The following is a 20,000-nucleotide window of genomic DNA, read 5'->3' as shown; positions in this document are numbered from 1 at the left end:
AGGCAGTGATCAGGCTATAATCAGGCTGTAATCAGGCTATAATCAGGCTGTAATCAGGCAGTGATCAGGCTGTAATCAGGCTGTAATCAGGCTGTAATCAGGCAGTGATCAGGCTATAATCAGGCTATAATCAGGCTGTAATCAGGCTGTAATCAGGCAGTGATCAGGCTATAATCAGGCTGTAATCAGGCTATAATCAGGCTGTAATCAGGCAGTGATCAGGCTGTAATCAGGCAGCGATCAGGCTATAATCAGGCTGTAATCAGGCAGTGATCAGGCTGTAATCAGGCAGTGATCAGGCTATAATCAGGCTGTAATCAGGCAGTGATCAGGCTATAATCAGGCTATAATCAGGCTGTAATCAGGCAGTGATCAGGCTATAATCAGGCTGTAATCAGGCAGTGATCAGGCTGTAATCAGGCTGTAATCAGGCTGTAGTCAGGCTGTAGTCAGGCTGTAGTCAGGCTGTAGTCAGGCTGTAATTAGGCTGTAATTAGGCTGTAGACAGGCTGTAGTAGTATAACAGAGTTGTTTAATTCATAATATTCTGAATTAATAATTCAGAATATTATGAATTAGAGGGAGAACGCTGCAGGCTGTAATCAGGCTGTAATCAGACTGTAGTCAGGCTGTAGTCAGGCTGTAATCAGACTGTAATCAGACTGTAATCAGTATTATGGGATGTCTGCGTGTGTGTCGGTACCTCCCGGGCCGTCCTCTGCGAGGGCGTCCTGCCCGTCGAGGCGGCGCTGACACTGCAGAGGGAAGCAGGTCTGGATCTGCATCCACAGCTGCTGGTCCACCAGCGTGTTGGTCCGGCTGTTCAGACGAGCCCACGTAGACACTCTCTTCCTGCACAGCGGGCAGCACAGCGTGGCCTTATCCACCGACTCCAGGAAGCACTCCTACAGATATAGATATATATATATATATTTAATATATTTATCCACCGACACTTAGTGTGTGTGTGTGTGTGTGTGTGTTACCTTGCAGAAGGTGTGTGTGTGTGTGTGTCTGTGTGTTACCTTGCAGAAGGTGTGTGTGTGTGTGTGTGTGTTACCTTGCAGAAGGTGTGTGTGTGTGTGTGTGTTACCTTGCAGAAGGTGTGTGTGTGTGTGTGTGTGTGTGTGTGTGTTACCTTGCAGAAGGTGTGTGTGTGTGTGTCTGTGTGTTACCTTGCAGAAGGTGTGTGTGTGTGTGTGTGTGTGTGTGTGTGTGTTACCTTGCAGAAGGTGTGTGTGTGTGTGTGTGTGTTACCTTGCAGAAGGTGTGTGTGCAGGGCAGTGTAACCGGCTCCATGAAGATCTCCAGACAGACGGGACAGCGACAGTCGTCCAGAGACAGAGATCCTCCTCTCCTCCTCCTCCCTCCTCTGTCTGACACCGGCGCCATCCTCCTCCTCCTCCTTCTCCTCCTCCTTCTCCTCCTCCTCTCCTCCTCCTCCTTCTTCTCCTCTCCTCCTCCTTCTCCTCCTCCTCTCCTTCTACATCTCCTCCTCTCCTTCTACACCTCCTCCTCCTCTCCTTCTACACCTCCTCCTCTCCTTCTCCTCTCCTCCTTCTCCTCCTTCTTCTCCTCCTCCTCTCCTCCTCTATGGTTGGTCACAGCTCTGTGGGGGGCGGGGAGTCAGTATATCAGCCTGGAGGAGGAACCACAGCGAGCGTCATCATTTCACTGCTGATACCTGGATTCATCTCAGGTAACAGGTGTGTTGTTAAAATGGCTTTCTTCTTCTTCTTCACTTCATCATTTATGCGTTCCTACTGTTCAGGTACATGACACTGTCCTGGTGGACTATTCCTAGTCCTGGTATTCTCCTAAAGTTACGACTTTATTCTCGTAAAGTTACGACTTTATTCTCGTAAAGTTACGACTTTATTCTCCTAAAGTTACGACTTTATTCTCGTAAAGTTACGACTTTATTCTCCAAAAGTTACGACTTTATTCTCGTAAAGTTACGACTTTATTCTCGTAAAGTTACGACTTTATTCTCCTAAAGTTACGACTTTATTCTTCTAAAGTTACGACTTTATTCACCTAAAGATACGACTTTATTCTCCTAAAGATACGACTTTATTCTCCTAAAGATACGACTTTATTCTCCTAAAGTTACGACTTTATTCTCCTAAAGTTACGACTTTAAAGTTATGACTTTATTCTCCTAAAGTTACGACTTTATTCTCCTAAAGTTACGACTTTATTCTTCTAAAGTTACGACTTTAAAGTTATGACTTTATTCTCCTAAAGTTACGACTTTATTCTCCTAAAGATACGACTTTATTCTCCTAAAGTTACGACTTTATTCTCCTAAAGTTACGACTTTAAAGTTATGACTTTATTCTCCTAAAGTTACGACTTTATTCTCCTAAAGTTACGACTTTATTCTTCTAAAGTTACGACTTTATTCACCTAAAGATACGACTTTATTCTCCTAAAGATACGACTTTATTCTCCTAAAGTTACGACTTTATTCTCCTAAAGTTACGACTTCATTCTGCTAAAGTTACGACTTTAAAGTTACGACTTTATTCACCTAAAGATACGACTTTATTCTCCTAAAGTTACGACTTTATTCTCCTAAAGTTACGACTTCATTCTGCTAAAGTTACGACTTTATTCACCTAAAGATACGACTTTATTCTCCTAAAGTTACGACTTCATTCTGCTAAAGTTACGACTTTAAAGTTACGACTTTATTCTCCTAAAGTTACGACTTTATTCTCCTAAAGTTACGACTTCATTCTGCTAAAGTTACGACTTTAAAGTTACGACTTTATTCTCCTAAAGTTATTACTTTATTCTCGTAAAGTTACGACTTCATTCTGCTAAAGTTACGACTTTAAAGTTACGACTTTATTCTCCTAAAGTTACGACTTTATTCTTGTAAAGTTACGACTTTATTCTCGTAGAGTTACGACTTTATTCTCCTAAAGTTACGACTTTATTCTCGTAAAGTTACGACTTTATTCTCCTAAAGTTACGACTTTATTCTTCTAAAGTTACGACTTTATTCTCGTAGAGTTACGACTTTATTCTCCTAAAGTTACGACTTTATTCTCGTAAAGTTACGACTTTATTCTCCTAAAGTTACGACTTCATTCTGCTAAAGTTACGACTTTAAAGTTACGACTTTATTCTCCTAAAGTTACGACTTTATTCTTGTAAAGTTACGACTTTATTCTCGTAGAGTTACGACTTTATTCTCCTAAAGTTACGACTTTATTCTCGTAAAGTTACGACTTTATTCTCCTAAAGTTACGACTTTATTCTTCTAAAGTTACGACTTTATTCTCGTAGAGTTACGACTTTATTCTCCTAAAGTTACGACTTTATTCTCGTAGAGTTACGACTTTATTCTCCTAAAGTTACGACTTTATTCTCGTAAAGTTACGACTTTATTCTCCTAAAGTTACGACTTTATTCTTCTAAAGTTACGACTTTATTCTTGAAATCTCTGATTTAGCAGCAGCTGGTTAGCTGTTTACTAGCTATAGTGATGTAGAGGCTGTAATACTAGTATTACTAGTAGTACTAGTACTAGTAGTAGTAGTAGTCATAGTAGTACTAGTAGTAGTAGTCATAGTAGTACTAGTAGTAGTAGTCATAGTAATAGTAGTAGTGATAGTAGTAGTAGTAGTGATGATAGTAGTAGTAGTAGTAGTAGTAATGATAGTAGTAGTAGTGATAATAGTAGTAGTAGTAGTAGTAGTGATGATAGTAGTAGTAGTGATAGTAGTAGTAGTAGTGATGATAGTAGTAGTAGTGATAGTAATAGTAGTAGTTAGTAGTAGTAGTAGTAGTGATGATAGTAGTAGTAGTAGTGATGATAGTAGTAGTGATGATAGTAGTAGTAGTGATAGTAATAGTAGTAGTTAGTAGTAGTAGTAGTAGTGATGATAGTAGTAGTAGTAGTGATGATAGTAGTAATAGTAGTGATGATAGTAGTAATAGTAGTGATGATAGTAGTAGTGATGATAGTAGTAGTAGTGATAGTAGTAGTAGTGATAGTAATAGTAGTAGTTAGTAGTAGTAGTGATGATAGTAGTAATAGTAGTGATGATAGTAGTAGTGATGATAGTAGTAGTAGTGATAGTAATAGTAGTAGTTAGTAGTAGTAGTAGTAGTGATGATAGTAGTAGTAGTAGTGATGATAGTAGTAATAGTAGTGATGATAGTAGTAATAGTAGTGATGATAGTAGTAATAGTAGTGATGATAGTAGTAGTGATGATAGTAGTAATAGTAGTGATGATAGTAGTAGTGATGATAGTAGTAATAGTAGTGATGATAGTAGTAATAGTAGTGATGATAGTAGTAGTGATGATAGTAGTAGTGATGATAGTAATAGTAGTAGTAGTGATGATAGTAGTAATAGTAGTGATGATAGTAGTAATAGTAGTGATGATAGTAGTAGTGATGATAGTAGTAATAGTAGTGATGATAGTAGTAGTGATGATAGTAATAGTAGTAGTAGTGATGATAGTAGTAATAGTAGTGATGATAGTAGTAGTGATGATAGTAGTAGTGATGATAGTAGTAATAGTAGTGATGATAGTAGTAGTGATGATAGTAGTAGTTAGTAGTAGTAGTAGTAGTGATGATAGTAGTAGTAGTAGTGATGGTAGTAGTAATAGTAGTGATGATAGTAGTAGTGATGATAGTAGTAGTGATGATAGTAGTAATAGTAGTGATGATAGTAGTAGTGATGATAGTAGTAATAGTAGTGATGATAGTAGTAATAGTAGTGATGATAGTAGTAGTGATGATAGTAGTAGTGATGATAGTAGTAATAGTAGTGATGATAGTAGTAGTGATGATAGTAGTAATAGTAGTGATGATAGTAGTAGTGATGATAGTAGTAATAGTAGTGATGATAGTAGTAGTGATGATAGTAGTAGTGATGATAGTAGTAATAGTAGTGATGATAGTAGTAGTGATGATAGTAGTAGTGATGATAGTAGTAATAGTAGTGATGATAGTAGTAGTGATGATAGTAGTAATAGTAGTGATGATAGTAGTAGTGATGATAGTAGTAATAGTAGTGATGATAGTAGTAGTGATGATAGTAGTAGTGATGATAGTAGTAGTGATGATAGTAGTAGTGATGATAGTAGTAGTGATGATAGTAGTAGTAGTAGTGATGATAGTAGTAGTGATGATAGTAGTAGTGATGATAGTAGTAATAGTAGTGATGATAGTAGTAGTGATGATAGTAGTAATAGTAGTGATGATAGTAGTAGTGATGATAGTAGTAGTGATGATAGTAGTAATAGTAGTGATGATAGTAGTAGTGATGATAGTAGTAATAGTAGTGATGATAGTAGTAGTGATGATAGTAGTAGTGATGATAGTAGTAGTGATGATAGTAGTAGTGATGATAGTAGTAGTGATGATAGTAGTAGTAGTAGTTAGTAGTAGTAGTAGTAGTGATGATAGTAGTAGTGGTAGTAGTACTAGTAGTAGTAGTCATAGTAGTACTAGTAGTAGATAGTAGTAGTAGTGATGATAGTAACGCGTTACTCACCGCAGTAGTCATAGTAGTCATAGTAGTAGTAGTAGTAGATAGTAGTAGTAGTAGTAGTGATGATAGTAGTAGTGGTAGTAGTACTAGTGATAATAGTAGTCATAGTAGTACTAGTAGTAGATAGTAGTAGTAGTGATGATAGTAATAGTAATGATGATAGTAACGCGTTACTCACCGCAGCTTGTTTATCTGATGAACGTCTGGTACTTCCGGTGATGCTAACGTTAGCTTCAGGCTAACAGCAGAGCTGACCTTTGACCCGCAGCAGACTGATGTTAGCGGCTGGTTCACCGGAGCCTGATGAGACCTGCTGCTCCCGGAGGTCGGGTTAGGGTTAGGGTTAGGGTTAGGGTTAGGGTTCTGGGTTTAGTGGGTTTAGAGGATTTAGTTCTGATCTGCTAACAGACCCGCGGAATCAACGGGTGACTCACTGCGCCTGCGCACTAATCTGTGTTCTTCTTCTGTGGTGTTTAACGGCAGCTTGTTACATTACTGCCATCCTGTGGAGCTGGTTAGAGTTACCTTCATATTCCATCAGTCTGGTTCTGGTTCTGTCTGGTTCTGTCTGGTTCTGTCTGGTTCTGTCTGGTTCTGCCATCCTGTGGAGCTGGTTAGAGTTACCTTCATATTCCATCAGTCTGGTTCTGGTTCTGTCTGGTTCTGTCTGGTTCTGTCTGGTTCTGCCATCCTGTGGAGCTGGTTAGAGTTACCTTCATATTCCATCAGTCTGGTTCTGGTTCTGTCTGGTTCTGCCATCCTGTGGAGCTGGTTAGAGTTACCTTCATATTCCATCAGTCTGGTTCTGTCTGGTTCTGTCTGGTTCTGCCATCCTGTGGAGCTGGTTAGAGTTACCTTCATATTCCATCAGTCTGGTTCTGGTTCTGTCTGGTTCTGTCTGGTTCTGTCTGGTTCTGTCTGGTTCTGCCATCCTGTGGAGCTGGTTAGAGTTACCTTCATATTCCATCAGTCTGGTTCTGGTTCTGTCTGGTTCTGTCTGGTTCTGTCTGGTTCTGCCATCCTGTGGAGCTGGTTAGAGTTACCTTCATATTCCATCAGTCTGGTTCTGGTTCTGTCTGGTTCTGTCTGGTTCTGTCTGGTTCTGCCATCCTGTGGAGCTGGTTAGAGTTACCTTCATATTCCATCAGTCTGGTTCTGGTTCTGTCTGGTTCTGTCTGGTTCTGTCTGGTTCTGCCATCCTGTGGAGCTGGTTAGAGTTACCTTCATATTCCATCAGTCTGGTTCTGGTTCTGTCTGGTTCTGTCTGGTTCTGTCTGGTTCTGTCTGGTTCTGCCATCCTGTGGAGCTAGTTAGAGTTACCTTCATATTCCATCAGTCTGGTTCTGGTTCTGTCTGGTTCTGTCTGGTTCTGTCTGGTTCTGTCTGGTTCTGCCATCCTGTGGAGCTAGTTAGAGTTACCTTCATATTCCATCAGTCTGGTTCTGGTTCTGTCTGGTTCTGTCTGGTTCTGTCTGGTTCTGTCATCCTGTGGAGCTGGTTAGAGTTACCTTCATATTCCATCAGTCTGGTTCTGGTTCTGTCTGGTTCTGTCTGGTTCTGCCATCTTGTGGAGCTGGTTAGAGTTACCTTCATATTCCATCAGTCTGGTTCTGGTTCTGTCTGGTTCTGTCTGGTTCTGCCATCCTGTGGAGCTAGTTAGAGTTACCTTCATATTCCATCAGTCTGGTTCTGGTTCTGTCTGGTTCTGTCTGGTTCTGTCTGGTTCTGTCATCCTGTGGAGCTGGTTAGAGTTACCTTCATATTCCATCAGTCTGGTTCTGGTTCTGTCTGGTTCTGTCTGGTTCTGCCATCTTGTGGAGCTGGTTAGAGTTACCTTCATATTCCATCAGTCTGGTTCTGGTTCTGTCTGGTTCTGTCTGGTTCTGCCATCCTGTGGAGCTGGTTAGAGTTACCTTCATATTCCATCAGTCTGGTTCTGGTTCTGTCTGGTTCTGTCTGGTTCTGTCTGGTTCTGCCATCCTGTGGAGCTAGTTAGAGTTAGCTTCATATTCTATCAGTATGGTTCTGGTTCTGTCTGGTTCTGTCTGGTTCTGTCTGGTTCTGTCTGGTTCTGTCTTGTTCTGTCATCCTGTGGAGCTAGTTAGAGTTAACTTCATATTCTATCAGTCTGGTTCTGGTTCTGGTTCTGACTGGTTCTGCCATCCTGTGGAGGTAGTTAGAGTTAGCTTCATATCAGTCTGGTTCTGGTTCTGGTTCTGGTTCTGACTGGTCTACTTCAGTCCAGGAATAGATGTTCTTCCTGGTTCTTCCACTGGGTTCTTCTTCTTGACAGTCGACGACAGAGGAGTCAAAGTGGACGACGGGGAGGGGTCAAAGTGGACGACGGGGAGGGGTCAAAGTGGACGACGGGGAGGGGTCAAAGTGGACGACGGGGAGGGGTCAACGTGGACGACGGGGAGGGGTCAAAGTGGACGACGGGGAGGGGTCAAAGTGGACGACGGGGAGGGGTCAACGTGGACGACGGGGAGGGGTCAAAGTGGACGACGGGGAGGGGTCAACGTGGACGACGGGGAGGGGTCAAAGTGGATGACGGGGAGGGGTCAACGTGGACGACGGGGAGGGGTCAACGTGGATGACGGGGAGGGGTCAAAGTGGATGACGGGGAGGGGTCAAAGTGGATGACGGGGAGGGGTCAAAGTGGATGACGGGGAGGGGTCAAAGTGGACGACGGGGAGGGGTCAAAGTGGACGACGGGGAGGGGTCAAAGTGGACAACAGGACGGGGTGAAGTCCGCCATGTTTGGGGGGACAGAGACAGACACTGAAGGCTCATTTGAGTGAAGCGGCTCTTTAATATGAAACAACAGAAGAGACAAGCTTTGCTTCCTTTCGTTATTTCAACACAAAGACGAGAGGATATAACATCATATTCAGTATATATATATACGTATATATACATATACGTATATATATATACACATATGTATATATATATACATATGTGTATATATATACATATGTATATGTATATATATATATATATATAAACTGGAAAAACAAAGTAGTTAAACTTGTGTTTGGTGGATTATTTCTCTGTTGTATCAATGCTAATGGTGATGCTAATGCTAATGGTCATTGTATTCTACATGGTTGAAAGCCTGTTTATTGACCTTCACAATGATGTCACACTTGTAAGGATCATGCATTTGTGGGATGAGCAGCACAGCTGATGATGTGGGGAGCGCCCAAGAACAATGTTCCAAAATGCTCTTCCAATGGTAAACAGTGTATTCTCATGAGGCGACCAGGAAGCCTGCAATGACTACCCTTCACCGTCAGGCCCGTTGGCGCTGGTGTCTCCAACACAGACAATGGAACCTGAACATGTGGGGGAATGTCATGTTCAGTGATGAGTCCAGGTTCTGTCTGCCAAAGTTGGATGGCAGGTCAAAGTCTGGAGACGACGTGGAGAACGCTCTGCTGATTGTTGAACCGATGGAGTAACAGCTTTTGGTGGGGGCAGTGTCATGGTGTGGGGGGGGGGCATCTCCCTCACTGGCAAAACAAGGCTTGTCATCATTGAAGGCCATCTCAATGCAGTGAGATATCAGGATGAGATTCTGCAGCCAGTGGTGATCCCATATCTCCACAATCTGGCACCTAACTTCATCCTCCAAGAAACAACCCCCCCCCCCCCCCCCCCACAGAGCCAGGGTTATCACAGACTACCTCCACAATGTGGGAGGAGAGAGAATGGAACGGCCTGCCAAGAGTCCACACCTCAACCCAATTCAACACTTGTGGGATCAGCTTGGGCGTGCTGTACGTGTTAGAGTGACCAACACAACCACGCTGGCTGACCTGCAACCAATCCTGGTTGAGGAATGGAACGCCATCCCACAGCAACGTGTGACCAGGTTGGTGACCAGCATGAGGAGGAGGTGCCAGGCTGTTGTGGCTGCGTATGGATCTTCCACCGCTACTGAGGCTCCTGACGGTGGATTCAATGAATAAAGTGTAAAATAGGCAATATGTCTTGTTTGTTCCTTGTTACTGATAGAGAGTTCAATCATCCAATCCACCAAACAACTCAAAACAAGAGTCAACACCAACAGGAGAATACACTGTTTACCATTGACGGAGCATTTTGGAACATTGTTCTTGGGTGCTCCCCACATCATCAGCTGTGCTGCTCATCCCACAAATGCATGATCCTTACAAGTTGGACATCATTGCGAAGGTAAATAAACAGGCTTTCCAACGATGTCAAATACAATGACCATTATCATTGATACAACAGAGAAATAATCCACCAAATACAAGTTTAACTACTTTGTTTTTCCAGTTTATATATATTCCACTCTCACAGCGTAACAAACTACTAACTAGATTTATATCATCAAAGTTTTAAAGATGTTGAAGGAACAGTCCAACATGTGGGACTATTCTATGTGTGGACCACAGTGAGATGAGAGGATGGATATTAATGTGTGCTGCGTCCTGGCGGATGGACACAGTGTAAAATAAAGCAGATATAAACATGTTGGTTGGTGTATTCCAGTCTTTATGCTAAGCTAGGCTAAGCTAGGTTAAGCAGATGTTTCAGGTGTTACTGGTGCGTGAAGCCCTCGCTCCACGGGAAGGCGTTCTTCTGCTTCCTGCGTCTGCCGCCGGACTCGCAGCTCTGGAAGTCGTCTCCACAGCCGTGTTTCTTCAGCTGCCGCGAGTCGGAGAAGCCGTGGCCGCAGCGCTCGCAGGCGTACAGCTTCACGCCGGTGTGGATCTGCATGTGAGACTTGAGCTGGTTGGACTGCCTGAACTTCCTGCTGCACACGACGCACTCGTAGGGTTTCTCTCCCGTGTGCACCAGCAGGTGGCGGTGGTAGTTCTGTGGCGTCCTGAACTCTTTGCCGCACTGTTCGCACTTGTGAGGTTTGACTCCGGTGTGCAGGAGCTCGTGCTGCTTCAGCTGCGACATCAGCAGGAAGCTCTTCTGGCAGACGCCGCAGACGTACGGCCGGTCGCCGCTGTGCTGCCTCATGTGGTACAGGTACAGGTGGCGCAGGTGGAAAGACTTCTCGCAGGTGTCGCAGGTGAACTCTTTGTTCTCAGCGTGGCACTTCTCGTGCGTCCTCAGCGTGGTGTTGCTGCTGAAGCTCTTCAGACAGATCTTACAGCTGTAGGGTTTGGTGCCGGTCGGCCTGCGTCTCGCCGCTGCGGCGCCGACCTTCTGCCGGTCCTTGTTGCTGTGGACCAGCTGCTGGTGCTTCTGCAGCTGGCAGTTGTAGAAAAACGTCTTCCCACAGAGGTCGCACATGAACGGCTTCTCCACGCCGTGAACCAGCATGTGGGTCTTCAGAGCCCAGGTACCCGTGAACCCCTCGCCACACTTATCACACCTGAGGCGGGAACAAAGAACACGTTGAGACAGAGACGCAGCACCTCACCTGACTCATTTTGATTATATGTGACGTCAGATACAGGAAGCTGACTGTCAACGCTGCCGTCACAGCGACTCACCGGAGAAAGGTGACAGGTGTGAACGGTGTCTGTTTACATACCTGAAGGGCTTCTCTCCGTTGTGGAGGCGCAGGTGTCTCTGGAAGTTGTACTTGAGGCCGAAGCTGAGGCCGCAGGTCTGACACATGAAGGGTTTCTCTCCGGAGTGGACCACGCGGTGCTGCAACAGACCCATCTTACACTTGAAGGCCTTGTCGCACTCGCAGCACTTGTACGGCCGCTCCTCCGAGTGCGACCTCTTGTGGACGCGCAGGTTGCTGGCGGTGGAGAAGGTCTTCCCGCAGGTCGGGCAGGGGTACGGCCGGGCGCCGGTGTGGACCGTCTGGTGCTCGCGGAGGCTCTTCTTCCTGGTGAAGCTTTTCCCGCAGACATCGCACATGAAGGGCTTTACCCGGGCATGCGACACCTCGTGGTACCGTAGCGCGCCGGCCGAGGTGAAGGCGCGGTCGCAGACGTGGCACTTGAGCGGCGTTTTCTCCAGCCGGTGAGAGGCCTGGTGGACTCGGAGCTGGCGCAGCAGTCTGAACTTCCTGTCGCACTTATCGCAGCGCAGCAGCTTGTCGGGGTCGTTGTCCTGAGCGTCCCTGAGCTGGTGGCTCAGCAGGTGTTTCTGCAGACTCTTGGACTTGTAGAAGCCTTTATCACAGGAGCTGCAGGGGAACGGCTTCAGGTGGCAGGACACGTGTTTCCTCAGCTGGTGGTTCTGATGGAAGCCTTTATTACACAGCTCACAGAAGAACCTCTTCTCCTTGTACAGCTCCCTCCTCCTCTTCCTATCCAGCTCCTTCTGCTCCTCTTCACTCATCGCTGCACAGGAAATCAATACCCGATCAATACAGATTCATCTGTTATTATTAATCATTAGTTTATCAGCTGGTATCTTCAGCAAAGAAATCTAAAGTCCATCTGTATTTCATACTAAAGACTTTCTACTACTATTATTATTATTATTATTATTATTATTATAACAATATTAATAATGTTATAATAATAATAATAATAATAATCTATTTATTGTGACTTTAATGTGAGTGTTGGTCTCACCTGGAGGAGCGTCAGTCAGCGTCTGTTCTGTCTTTATTTCTGTTTCCTGGAAAACATGATGAGTGAAAACATGTGATTCTATTGTTATAGATATACAGTAGATATATAGATCTATATATAGATATAGATCTATATATATATATATGCGTGGTGGAGAGGTTTGTGTGTCCCTATGACCCTGAGGGTTGTGTTGTCTTGAGCCTGGTGCTCCTGTTCGGGTCTCCCATGGCAAATTGGTCTCAGCCTCAGTTCTGGAACCGTACTCCTGGATAGGGGTTGGACTCTATTCTTCTCTGGAGTTGCCCATGGTGTGAGGCGCCGGGCGGGTGTGGGGATACTCACAAATCCCCGGCTGAGTGCCGCTATGTTGGAGTTTACCCCGGTGGACGAGAGGGTCGCCTCCCTACGCCTTCGGGTTATGGGGGGGAAACTCTGACTGTTGTTTGTGCGTATGCACCAAACAGCAGCTCGGAGTATTCGGCCTTCTTGGAGACCCTGAATGGAGTCCTGTATGGGGCTCCAGTAGGGGACTCCATAGTTCTGCTGGGAGACTTCAACGCGCACGTGGGCAACGATGGAGACTCTGGGAGTGGCGTGATTGGGAGGAACGGCCTCCCTGATCTAAACCCTGTGCTAGTCATGGACTGTCCATAACGAACACCATGTTCGAACATAAGGATGCTCATAAGTGTACGTGGTACCAGAGCACCCTAGGCCGAAGGTCGATGATCGATTTTGTAATCGTATCGTCTGATCTGAGGCCGCATGTTTTGGACACTCGGGTGAAGAGAGGGGCGGAGCTGTCAACTGATCACCATCTGGTGGTGAGTCGGGTCAGAGGGTGGGGGAAGACTCTGGACAGACCTGGTAAGCCCAAACGGGTAGTGAGGGTGAACTGGGAACGTCTGGAGGAGGCCCCTGTCCGAGAGATCTTCAACTCACACCTCCGGCGGAGCTTTTCTGGCATCCCTGTGGAGGTTGGGGGCATTGAACCCGAGTGGGCGATGTTCAAAGCTTCCATTGCTGAAGCTGCGGCGGTGAGCTGTGGTGTTAAGGTGCCTGCTTAGGTGCCTCAAGGGGCGGCAACCCTCAAACACCGTGTTGGACACCGGTGGTCAGGGAAGCCGTCCGACTGTAGAAGGAGGCCTTCCGGAGGACTCCGGAGGCAGTTGCAAGGTACCGACAGGCCCGAAGAGCAGCAGCCACTGCCGTGACGGAGGCAAAGCAGCGGGTGTGGGAGGAGTTCGGAGTAGCCATGGAGAAGGACTTTCGGTCGGCACCAAAGTGCTTCTGGAAAACCGTCCGTCACCTCAGGAGGGGGAAACGGGGAACCATCCAAGCTGTGTACAGTTAGGATGGGACACTGTTGACCTCAACTGAGGAGGTAATCGGGCGGTGGAAGGAGCACTTTGAGGAACTTCTGAATCCGACCAATAGGCCCTCTATGGTAGAGGCAGAGCTGGAAGCTGATGGGGGATCATCATCAATTTCCCTGGTGGAAGTCACTGAGGTAGTCAAACAACTCCACAGTGGCAAAGCCCCAGGGGTTGATGAGATCCATCCAGAAATGCTGAAGGCTCTGGGTGGGGAGGGGCTGTCTTGGATGACACGTCTCTTCAACATTGCGTGGAAGTCGGTGACAGTGCCTAAGGAGTGGCAGACCGGGGTGGTGGTTCCCCTGTTCAAAAAGGGGGACCAGAGAGTGTGTGCCAATTACAGGGGTATCACACTACTCAGCCTCCCTGGTAAAGTCTACTCTAAGGTGCTGGAAAGGAGGGTTCGGCCGATAGTCGAACCTCGGATTGAAGAGGAACAATGCAGAGTCGGTACCGTCCGTGGAACAACAGACCAGGGGTCTCATTTATAACCGTTGTGTACGCACAAAACGGGGCCTGAAATGTGCGTACGCCACTTCCCACGCAATAGTTGTGATCTATAAAAACAAACTTGACGGGAGAATGTGCGCACCGGTACGGAAACTTTGACCCGTGCGTACGCACATTATGGAGACAGCGAGGCACCGAGGCACCGAGGTAGAGGAAACTGGAGACGCAGATGGTGAGGTGGTGAATTGAAGCCAGACTGTAGACATTAAATGTCATTATACGTTTAATGATGCCTCTCACACATTTAACTTCACTTCATACTTATATCCACTTTATCATAAACATTTAAAAGCAGTGTTATTTGTGCTATTGAGCCATAACTATTCTACAAGCACCTTACAAATGTAAAATATATCAGCCAACTCAAATCAAATTCTGCTCAATATCTCATCAGCGCTGTCTCACCATCACAGTCCCTCCACCTCCGGAGCTCAAAGGAGAGGGTCGGACTACCGACACTCGCAGTCAGCTGTTGAGCAGCTGTTGAGCAGCTGTTGAAATCCTCATCATCGGTTGTAGAAATCCAAGATTATATCAAATAGCATTAAAGAATGGCAGAACAGAGCGCCAATAGTTTTAATAATATCTTCTAATAGTGTGCAGATATCACCAAGTACCATATTAGTTTTCATAAAGTTGTTGTCTGATAAATCGCTGCAGTGATGACTTGACTTATTAATTTATTTATGTTTTATTAGATAGAGACAGATACAGTATACATATAGACAAAATGAAAACGGCTATCCGATGCAACTATCAGACTGTCTCCAGTGCGCCACCGCGGTGCGCCACTCTGCCTCCTCCAGTCACCTCCACCCGGCACATCTCCACCAGTCACCTCCACTCGGCACATCTTCACCAGTATGGATTGTGTAAATTAACAAAGTGTGGAAATAAAGCCAGTGACAGCTCTCACACAATCGTTACTCTCCATATCCTCATTATCATTATCAGTCCTAATCATAATGCAGGACAAGTTCACCATAACAACTTAAATAATAAATAAATAGTGTTCACCTGTTAAACTTCTTTTTTCTAATGATATCCAGCGTGGTGGATTTTACTGATTGTCTTGATCATTTTGGCAAGTTGTGAATCGATGAAATCGATTGCTGTAAAGATATAAACACTGCAGTGACACTGGTAACATGCTGCATGGTGCTGGTGGATATACCGGCACTGAGGACTAAATGACGTGTATAACAGAATTAAGAGGGAACGAGTGTTCAGAGACCTCCTCAACTACAAGCACCTCCATCTCTGTGTCAGAAAAACTCCTTTTCTCAGTCTTCCTCTCGGTAGTTGCTGTGATTTACCGTAAAGATCAAACAGACTCATTTACATGCAGAAACATTCATGAGGTGTTTTGCATGGACCATTTATGGTTGCATGTGGGCGTGTAGAGGGCGGAATATGAGGCGGATCCACGTGCGCACACTTCCAGGTGGAGTGTGATTTATAAAGGGAACATTGCGTGCAGGTGTGCGTACGCACGGTTTATAAATCTGATTTTTTTTTGGCGTACGCCATTTTCGGCTTTTGTGCGCACGTACATTTTTAGTATGGATCCTACGCACTGTTTTATAAATGAGACCCCAGCTCTTTACTCTCGCAGGGATCCTGGAGGGGGCCTGGGAGTATGCCTATCCAGTCTACATGTGTTTTGTGGACTTGGAGAAGGCGTATGACCGGGTCCCCCGGGAGATACTGTGGGGGGTGCTGCGGGAGTATGGGGTGAGGGGGGCACTTCTCAGAGCCATCCAATCTTTGTACGCCCAAAGCGAGAGCTGTGTTCAGGTCCTCGGCAGTAAGTCGAACTCTTCCGGTGGAAGACTGATCTACCGGTCAGTCTTGGTTCCTACTCTCACCTCTGGTCATGAGGGCTGGGTCAGGACCTAAAGAACTAGATCTACCGGTCAGTCTCCATTCCTCCTCTCACCTCTGGTCATGAGGGCTGGGTCAGGACCCAAAGAACTAGATCTACCGGTCAGTGTTGGTTCCTACTCTCACCTCTGGTCATGAGGGCTGTGTCAGGACCTAAAGAACTAGATCTACTGGTCAGTCTCCGTTCCTCCTCTCACCTCTGGTCATGAGGGCTGGGTCAGGACCCAAAGAACTAGATCTACCGGTCAGTGTTGGTTCCTACTCTCACCTCTGGTCATGAGGGCTGGGTCAGGACCTAAAGAACTAGATCTACTGGTCAGTCTCCGTTCCTACTCTCTCCTCTGGTCATGAGGGCTCGGTCAGGACCCAGAGAACTAGATCTACCGGTCAGTCTTGGTTCCTACTCTCACCTCTGGTCATGAGGGCTCGGTCAGGACCCAGAGAACTAGATCTACCGGTCAGTCTTGGTTCCTACTCTCACCTCTGGTCATGAGGGCTGGGTCATGACCCAGAGAACTAGATCTACCGGTCAGTCTTGGTTCCTACTCTCACCTCTGGTCATGAGGGCTGGGTCAGGACCTAAAGAACTAGATCTACCGGTCAGTGTTGGTTCCTACTCTCACCTCTGGTCATGAGGGCTCGGTCAGGACCCAAAGAACTAGATCTACCGGTCAGTCTTCGTTCCTCCTCTCACCTCTGGTCATGAGGGCTGGGTCAGGACCCAGAGAACTAGATCTACCGGTCAGTGTTGGTTCCTACTCTCACCTATAGTCATGAGGGTTGGGTCAAGACCTAAAGAACTAGATCTACCGGTCAGTGTTGGTTCCTACTCTCACCTCTGGTCATGAGGGCTGTGTCAGGACCTAAAGAACTAGATCTACCGGTCAGTCTCCGTTCCTACTCTCACTTCTGGTCATGAGGGCTGGGTCATGACCCAGAGAACTAGATCTACCGGTCAGTCTCCGTTCCTACTCTCACCTATGGTCATGAGGGCTGGGTCAGGACCCAGAGAACTAGATCTACTGGTCAGTCTTGGTTCCTCCTCTCACCTCTGGTCATGAGGGCTGGGTCAGGACCCAAAGAACTAGATCTACCGGTCAGTCTTGGTTCCTACTCTCACCTCTGGTCATGAGGGCTGGGTCAGGACCCAGAGAACTAGATCTACCGGTCAGTCTTGGTTCCTACTCTCACCTCTGGTCATGAGGGCTGGGTCAGGACCTAAAGAACTAGATCTACCGGTCAGTGTTGGTTCCTACTCTCACCTCTGTTCATGAGGGCTCGGTCAGGACCCAAAGAACTAGATCTACCGGTCAGTCTTGGTTCCTACTCTCACCTCTGGTCATGAGGGCTGGGTCAGGACCCAGAGAACTAGATCGCGGGTAGAAGCGGCTGAAATGTGTTTCCTCAGGAGGGTGGCTGGCTCTCTCCCTTAGAGATAGGGTGAGAAGCTCAGTCATCCGTGAGGGACTCGGAGTAGAGCCGCTGCTCCTTTGTGTTGAAAGGAGCAGCTGAGGCCGAAACACACACTTACGACAGGAAGAGCGTGTTCGTCTTCAGGTGACGGCATGTCCTCGCTGCTTGGCTGATCGTTAGCCACAGGAAGTGATATCACGTCTCCAAATGATTCATCAGGATCCCTGAAGATCTGGTTCACTTCCAATCCCTCCTCAGGCTGAAGGTCGATGTGAAGGTCAGTCTGAAGGTCGGTCAGAAGGTCAGCTGTGGCGTTATCAGTGGTTTGATCTGGTTTCTCCGGCGGTACCGGGGGGGCGGGGCTGCTCTTGCCTGTGATTGGTCCGGGGAGCGGCTGGCTGATGATGACCAGAGGCACCAGAGGGGCGCTGCCGGCGCTGCGTCTGGATTTGGCAGAGTTGAGGATGGCCATGGCGAGGGCCGCAGGACCGGCAGCTGGTTGGCTGATGTCCAGCGACAGGGCGGGTCCATCTGGAAGAGTCAGCACGTCAAACAGGAAATACGTCAGACTTTCCTTTTAACTTAAGTCTTTCCACCTTTATTTTGAAGTCTTCAGGAAGTTGTGCGTCCTACATTTCCCAGAATGTGATTCGATATTATTTTATACATTAAGAGTTAAACTGACTCACCTGATGGTTTGACCTTATAAACCGTCTGTGTCTTCTCGACCTTTGACCTCAGCCCCGACTCCAGATGTCCCACTTTGTCCTTCAGAGTTTCATTTTCCGTCACTAAGCTCACGTAGAGCTCTCTGAAGACGCTGTAGATCTTACGGACCGCCTCTCTGGTCATCAGGCGCAGGACGGCGGTCAGCTGAGCCTGAAACAACAACAGGAAGTCATAGGGTTAAACTACACGCTACAACAGGAAGTCATAGGGTTAAACTACACGCTACAACAGGAAGTCATAGGGGTTAAACTACACGCTACAACAGGAAGTCATAGGGTTAAACTACACGCTACAACAGGAAGTCATAGGGTTAAACTACACGCTACAACAGGAAGTCATAGGGTTAAACTACACACTACAACAGGAAGTCATAGGGGTTAAACTACACGCTACAACAGGAAGTCATAGGGGTTAAACTACACGCTACAACAGGAAGTCATAGGGTTAAACTACACGCTACAACAGGAAGTCATAGGGGTTAAACTACACGCTACAACAGGAAGTCATAGGGGTTAAACTACACGCTACAACAGGAAGTCATAGGGGTTAAACTACACGCTACAACAGGAAGTCATAGGGTTAAACTACACGCTGTTATTAAAGTATTATTTATTAATGATTAGACCAATAGGTGCATTAGGCACAAAGTCTCATCTTTATCTGACTGACGACATGACGTCATTCTAAGTCACGTTTCTGTTGTCTCGCGTGATTATAACTCTCCAGCAAAGCAGGAAGTGACGGAGGATTTCCCTCTGAATCTCTCTGAGCTTTCAGATCAACTCTAGATCAATATATTGACTCTGATATTGATCTGTTTGTGTTAGTATTGATATTAACGGTCACCGTGTGTCCTCACCCGTCTCTCCGGACTGTCCGTGTCCCGGTGGAGCTCAGACACCGCGGACTCCACCGCCGCCTCCATGATCAGCTCCGTCTGACACACAAACACCGCCGAGCCGCCGCGCTCCATCAGGCGGCCGGACGGTACACCGGGCTACCGGGCTACCGGGCGGGCTACCGGGCGGGCTACCGGGCTACCGGGCGGTACACCGGGCTACCGGGCGGGCTACCGGGCGGGCTACCGGAGGATCTACTACTCCGGTCCCGGTTCGGCTGCGTGTCTCACTGAGGGACAAAGTCTCAGAAACACAAACAGTTAGATCTTTGACTCCAACATGGCGCTCTGATTACATCCGGTTCACTGCCAAGTACCGACCTTTCAAAGTAAAAGTCTTATGAGCAGATACAGAGTCTGAGACCGGAACCACCGAACGTCGTCATTCACAGCATGTTTTACTGATGTATCAGGGAAGTGTTATTCTGAAGAGCTTCACAGGAAGTATAGAGAGGCGAAGTCCCGCCCCTTCCGGTTTACCTCCACGGGACGTTATTCAGGACCTATGGAAGGAGGCTGGGTCGGGTTTACGGGTACGTTAGGGTTATATAATCTATAATTTAACATCGGGTTATATAATCTATAATTTAACATCGGGTTATATAATCTATAATTTAACGTTAGGGTTATATAATCTATAATTTAACGTCAGAGTTATATAATCTACAATTTAACGTTAGGGTTATATAATCTATAATTTAACGTTAGGGTTATATAATCTACAATTTAACATCGGGTTGTATAATCTATAATTTAACATCGGGTTATATAATCTATAATTTAACGTCAGGGTTATATAATCTACAATTTAACATCGGGTTATATAATCTATAATTTAACATCAGGTTATATAATCTATAATTTAACGTCAGGGTTATATTATCTACAATTTAACATCGGGTTATATAATCTATAATTTAACATCGGGTTATATAATCTATAATTTAACATCGGGTTATATAATCTATAATTTAACGTTAGGGTTATATAATCTATAATTTAACGTCAGAGTTATATAATCTACAATTTAACGTTAGGGTTATATAATCTATAATTTAACGTTAGGGTTATATAATCTACAATTTAACATCGGGTTGTATAATCTATAATTTAACATCGGGTTATATAATCTATAATTTAACGTCAG

The 20,000-nt window shown here is 45.9% G+C and overlaps 2 protein-coding genes across 3 annotated transcripts in view; both read right to left on the bottom strand.

Moving 5' to 3' along the window:
• Positions 1 to 6,046, bottom strand: part of rnf168 (ring finger protein 168) — a 12,045-nt gene extending 5,999 nt beyond the window's left edge. Inside the window, exons 1-3 of the mRNA XM_037776238.1 lie at positions 5,698 to 6,046; positions 1,258 to 1,639; positions 704 to 905 (exon numbers count right to left, since the gene is read on the bottom strand). Of these exons, the coding sequence (XP_037632166.1) occupies positions 704 to 905; positions 1,258 to 1,392 (337 nt within the window). The 5' untranslated portion in view covers positions 1,393 to 1,639; positions 5,698 to 6,046. The remainder of the gene's footprint in view (positions 1 to 703; positions 906 to 1,257; positions 1,640 to 5,697) is intronic.
• Positions 6,047 to 9,808: 3,762 nt separating this feature from the next.
• LOC119491972 (zinc finger protein 708-like) lies at positions 9,809 to 19,230 on the bottom strand. Of its 2 annotated transcripts, none has more exons than XM_037776260.1 (7): positions 19,034 to 19,230; positions 18,815 to 18,961; positions 17,916 to 18,105; positions 17,345 to 17,757; positions 12,044 to 12,089; positions 11,041 to 11,806; positions 9,809 to 10,878 (listed from the first exon to the last, which is right to left on the bottom strand). In XM_037776260.1, the coding sequence occupies exons 2-7, from the start codon at positions 18,926 to 18,928 to the stop codon at positions 10,089 to 10,091; spliced, it is 2,319 nt and encodes a 772-aa protein (XP_037632188.1). In that variant the 5' UTR covers positions 18,929 to 18,961; positions 19,034 to 19,230; the 3' UTR covers positions 9,809 to 10,088. The 2 variants fall into 2 exon arrangements, with proteins under 2 accessions (XP_037632188.1, XP_037632187.1); XM_037776259.1 differs by having other exon boundaries at positions 18,815 to 18,959; positions 19,044 to 19,230.
• Positions 19,231 to 20,000: the final 770 nt, after the last annotated feature.

This window comes from Sebastes umbrosus, chromosome 7 (assembly GCF_015220745.1).
Source record: "Sebastes umbrosus isolate fSebUmb1 chromosome 7, fSebUmb1.pri, whole genome shotgun sequence".
Classification (NCBI taxonomy): domain Eukaryota; kingdom Metazoa; phylum Chordata; class Actinopteri; order Perciformes; family Sebastidae; genus Sebastes; species Sebastes umbrosus.
The sequence above is the reverse complement of the archived record's forward strand: the minus strand, read 5'-3'. Positions and strand labels throughout refer to the sequence as shown.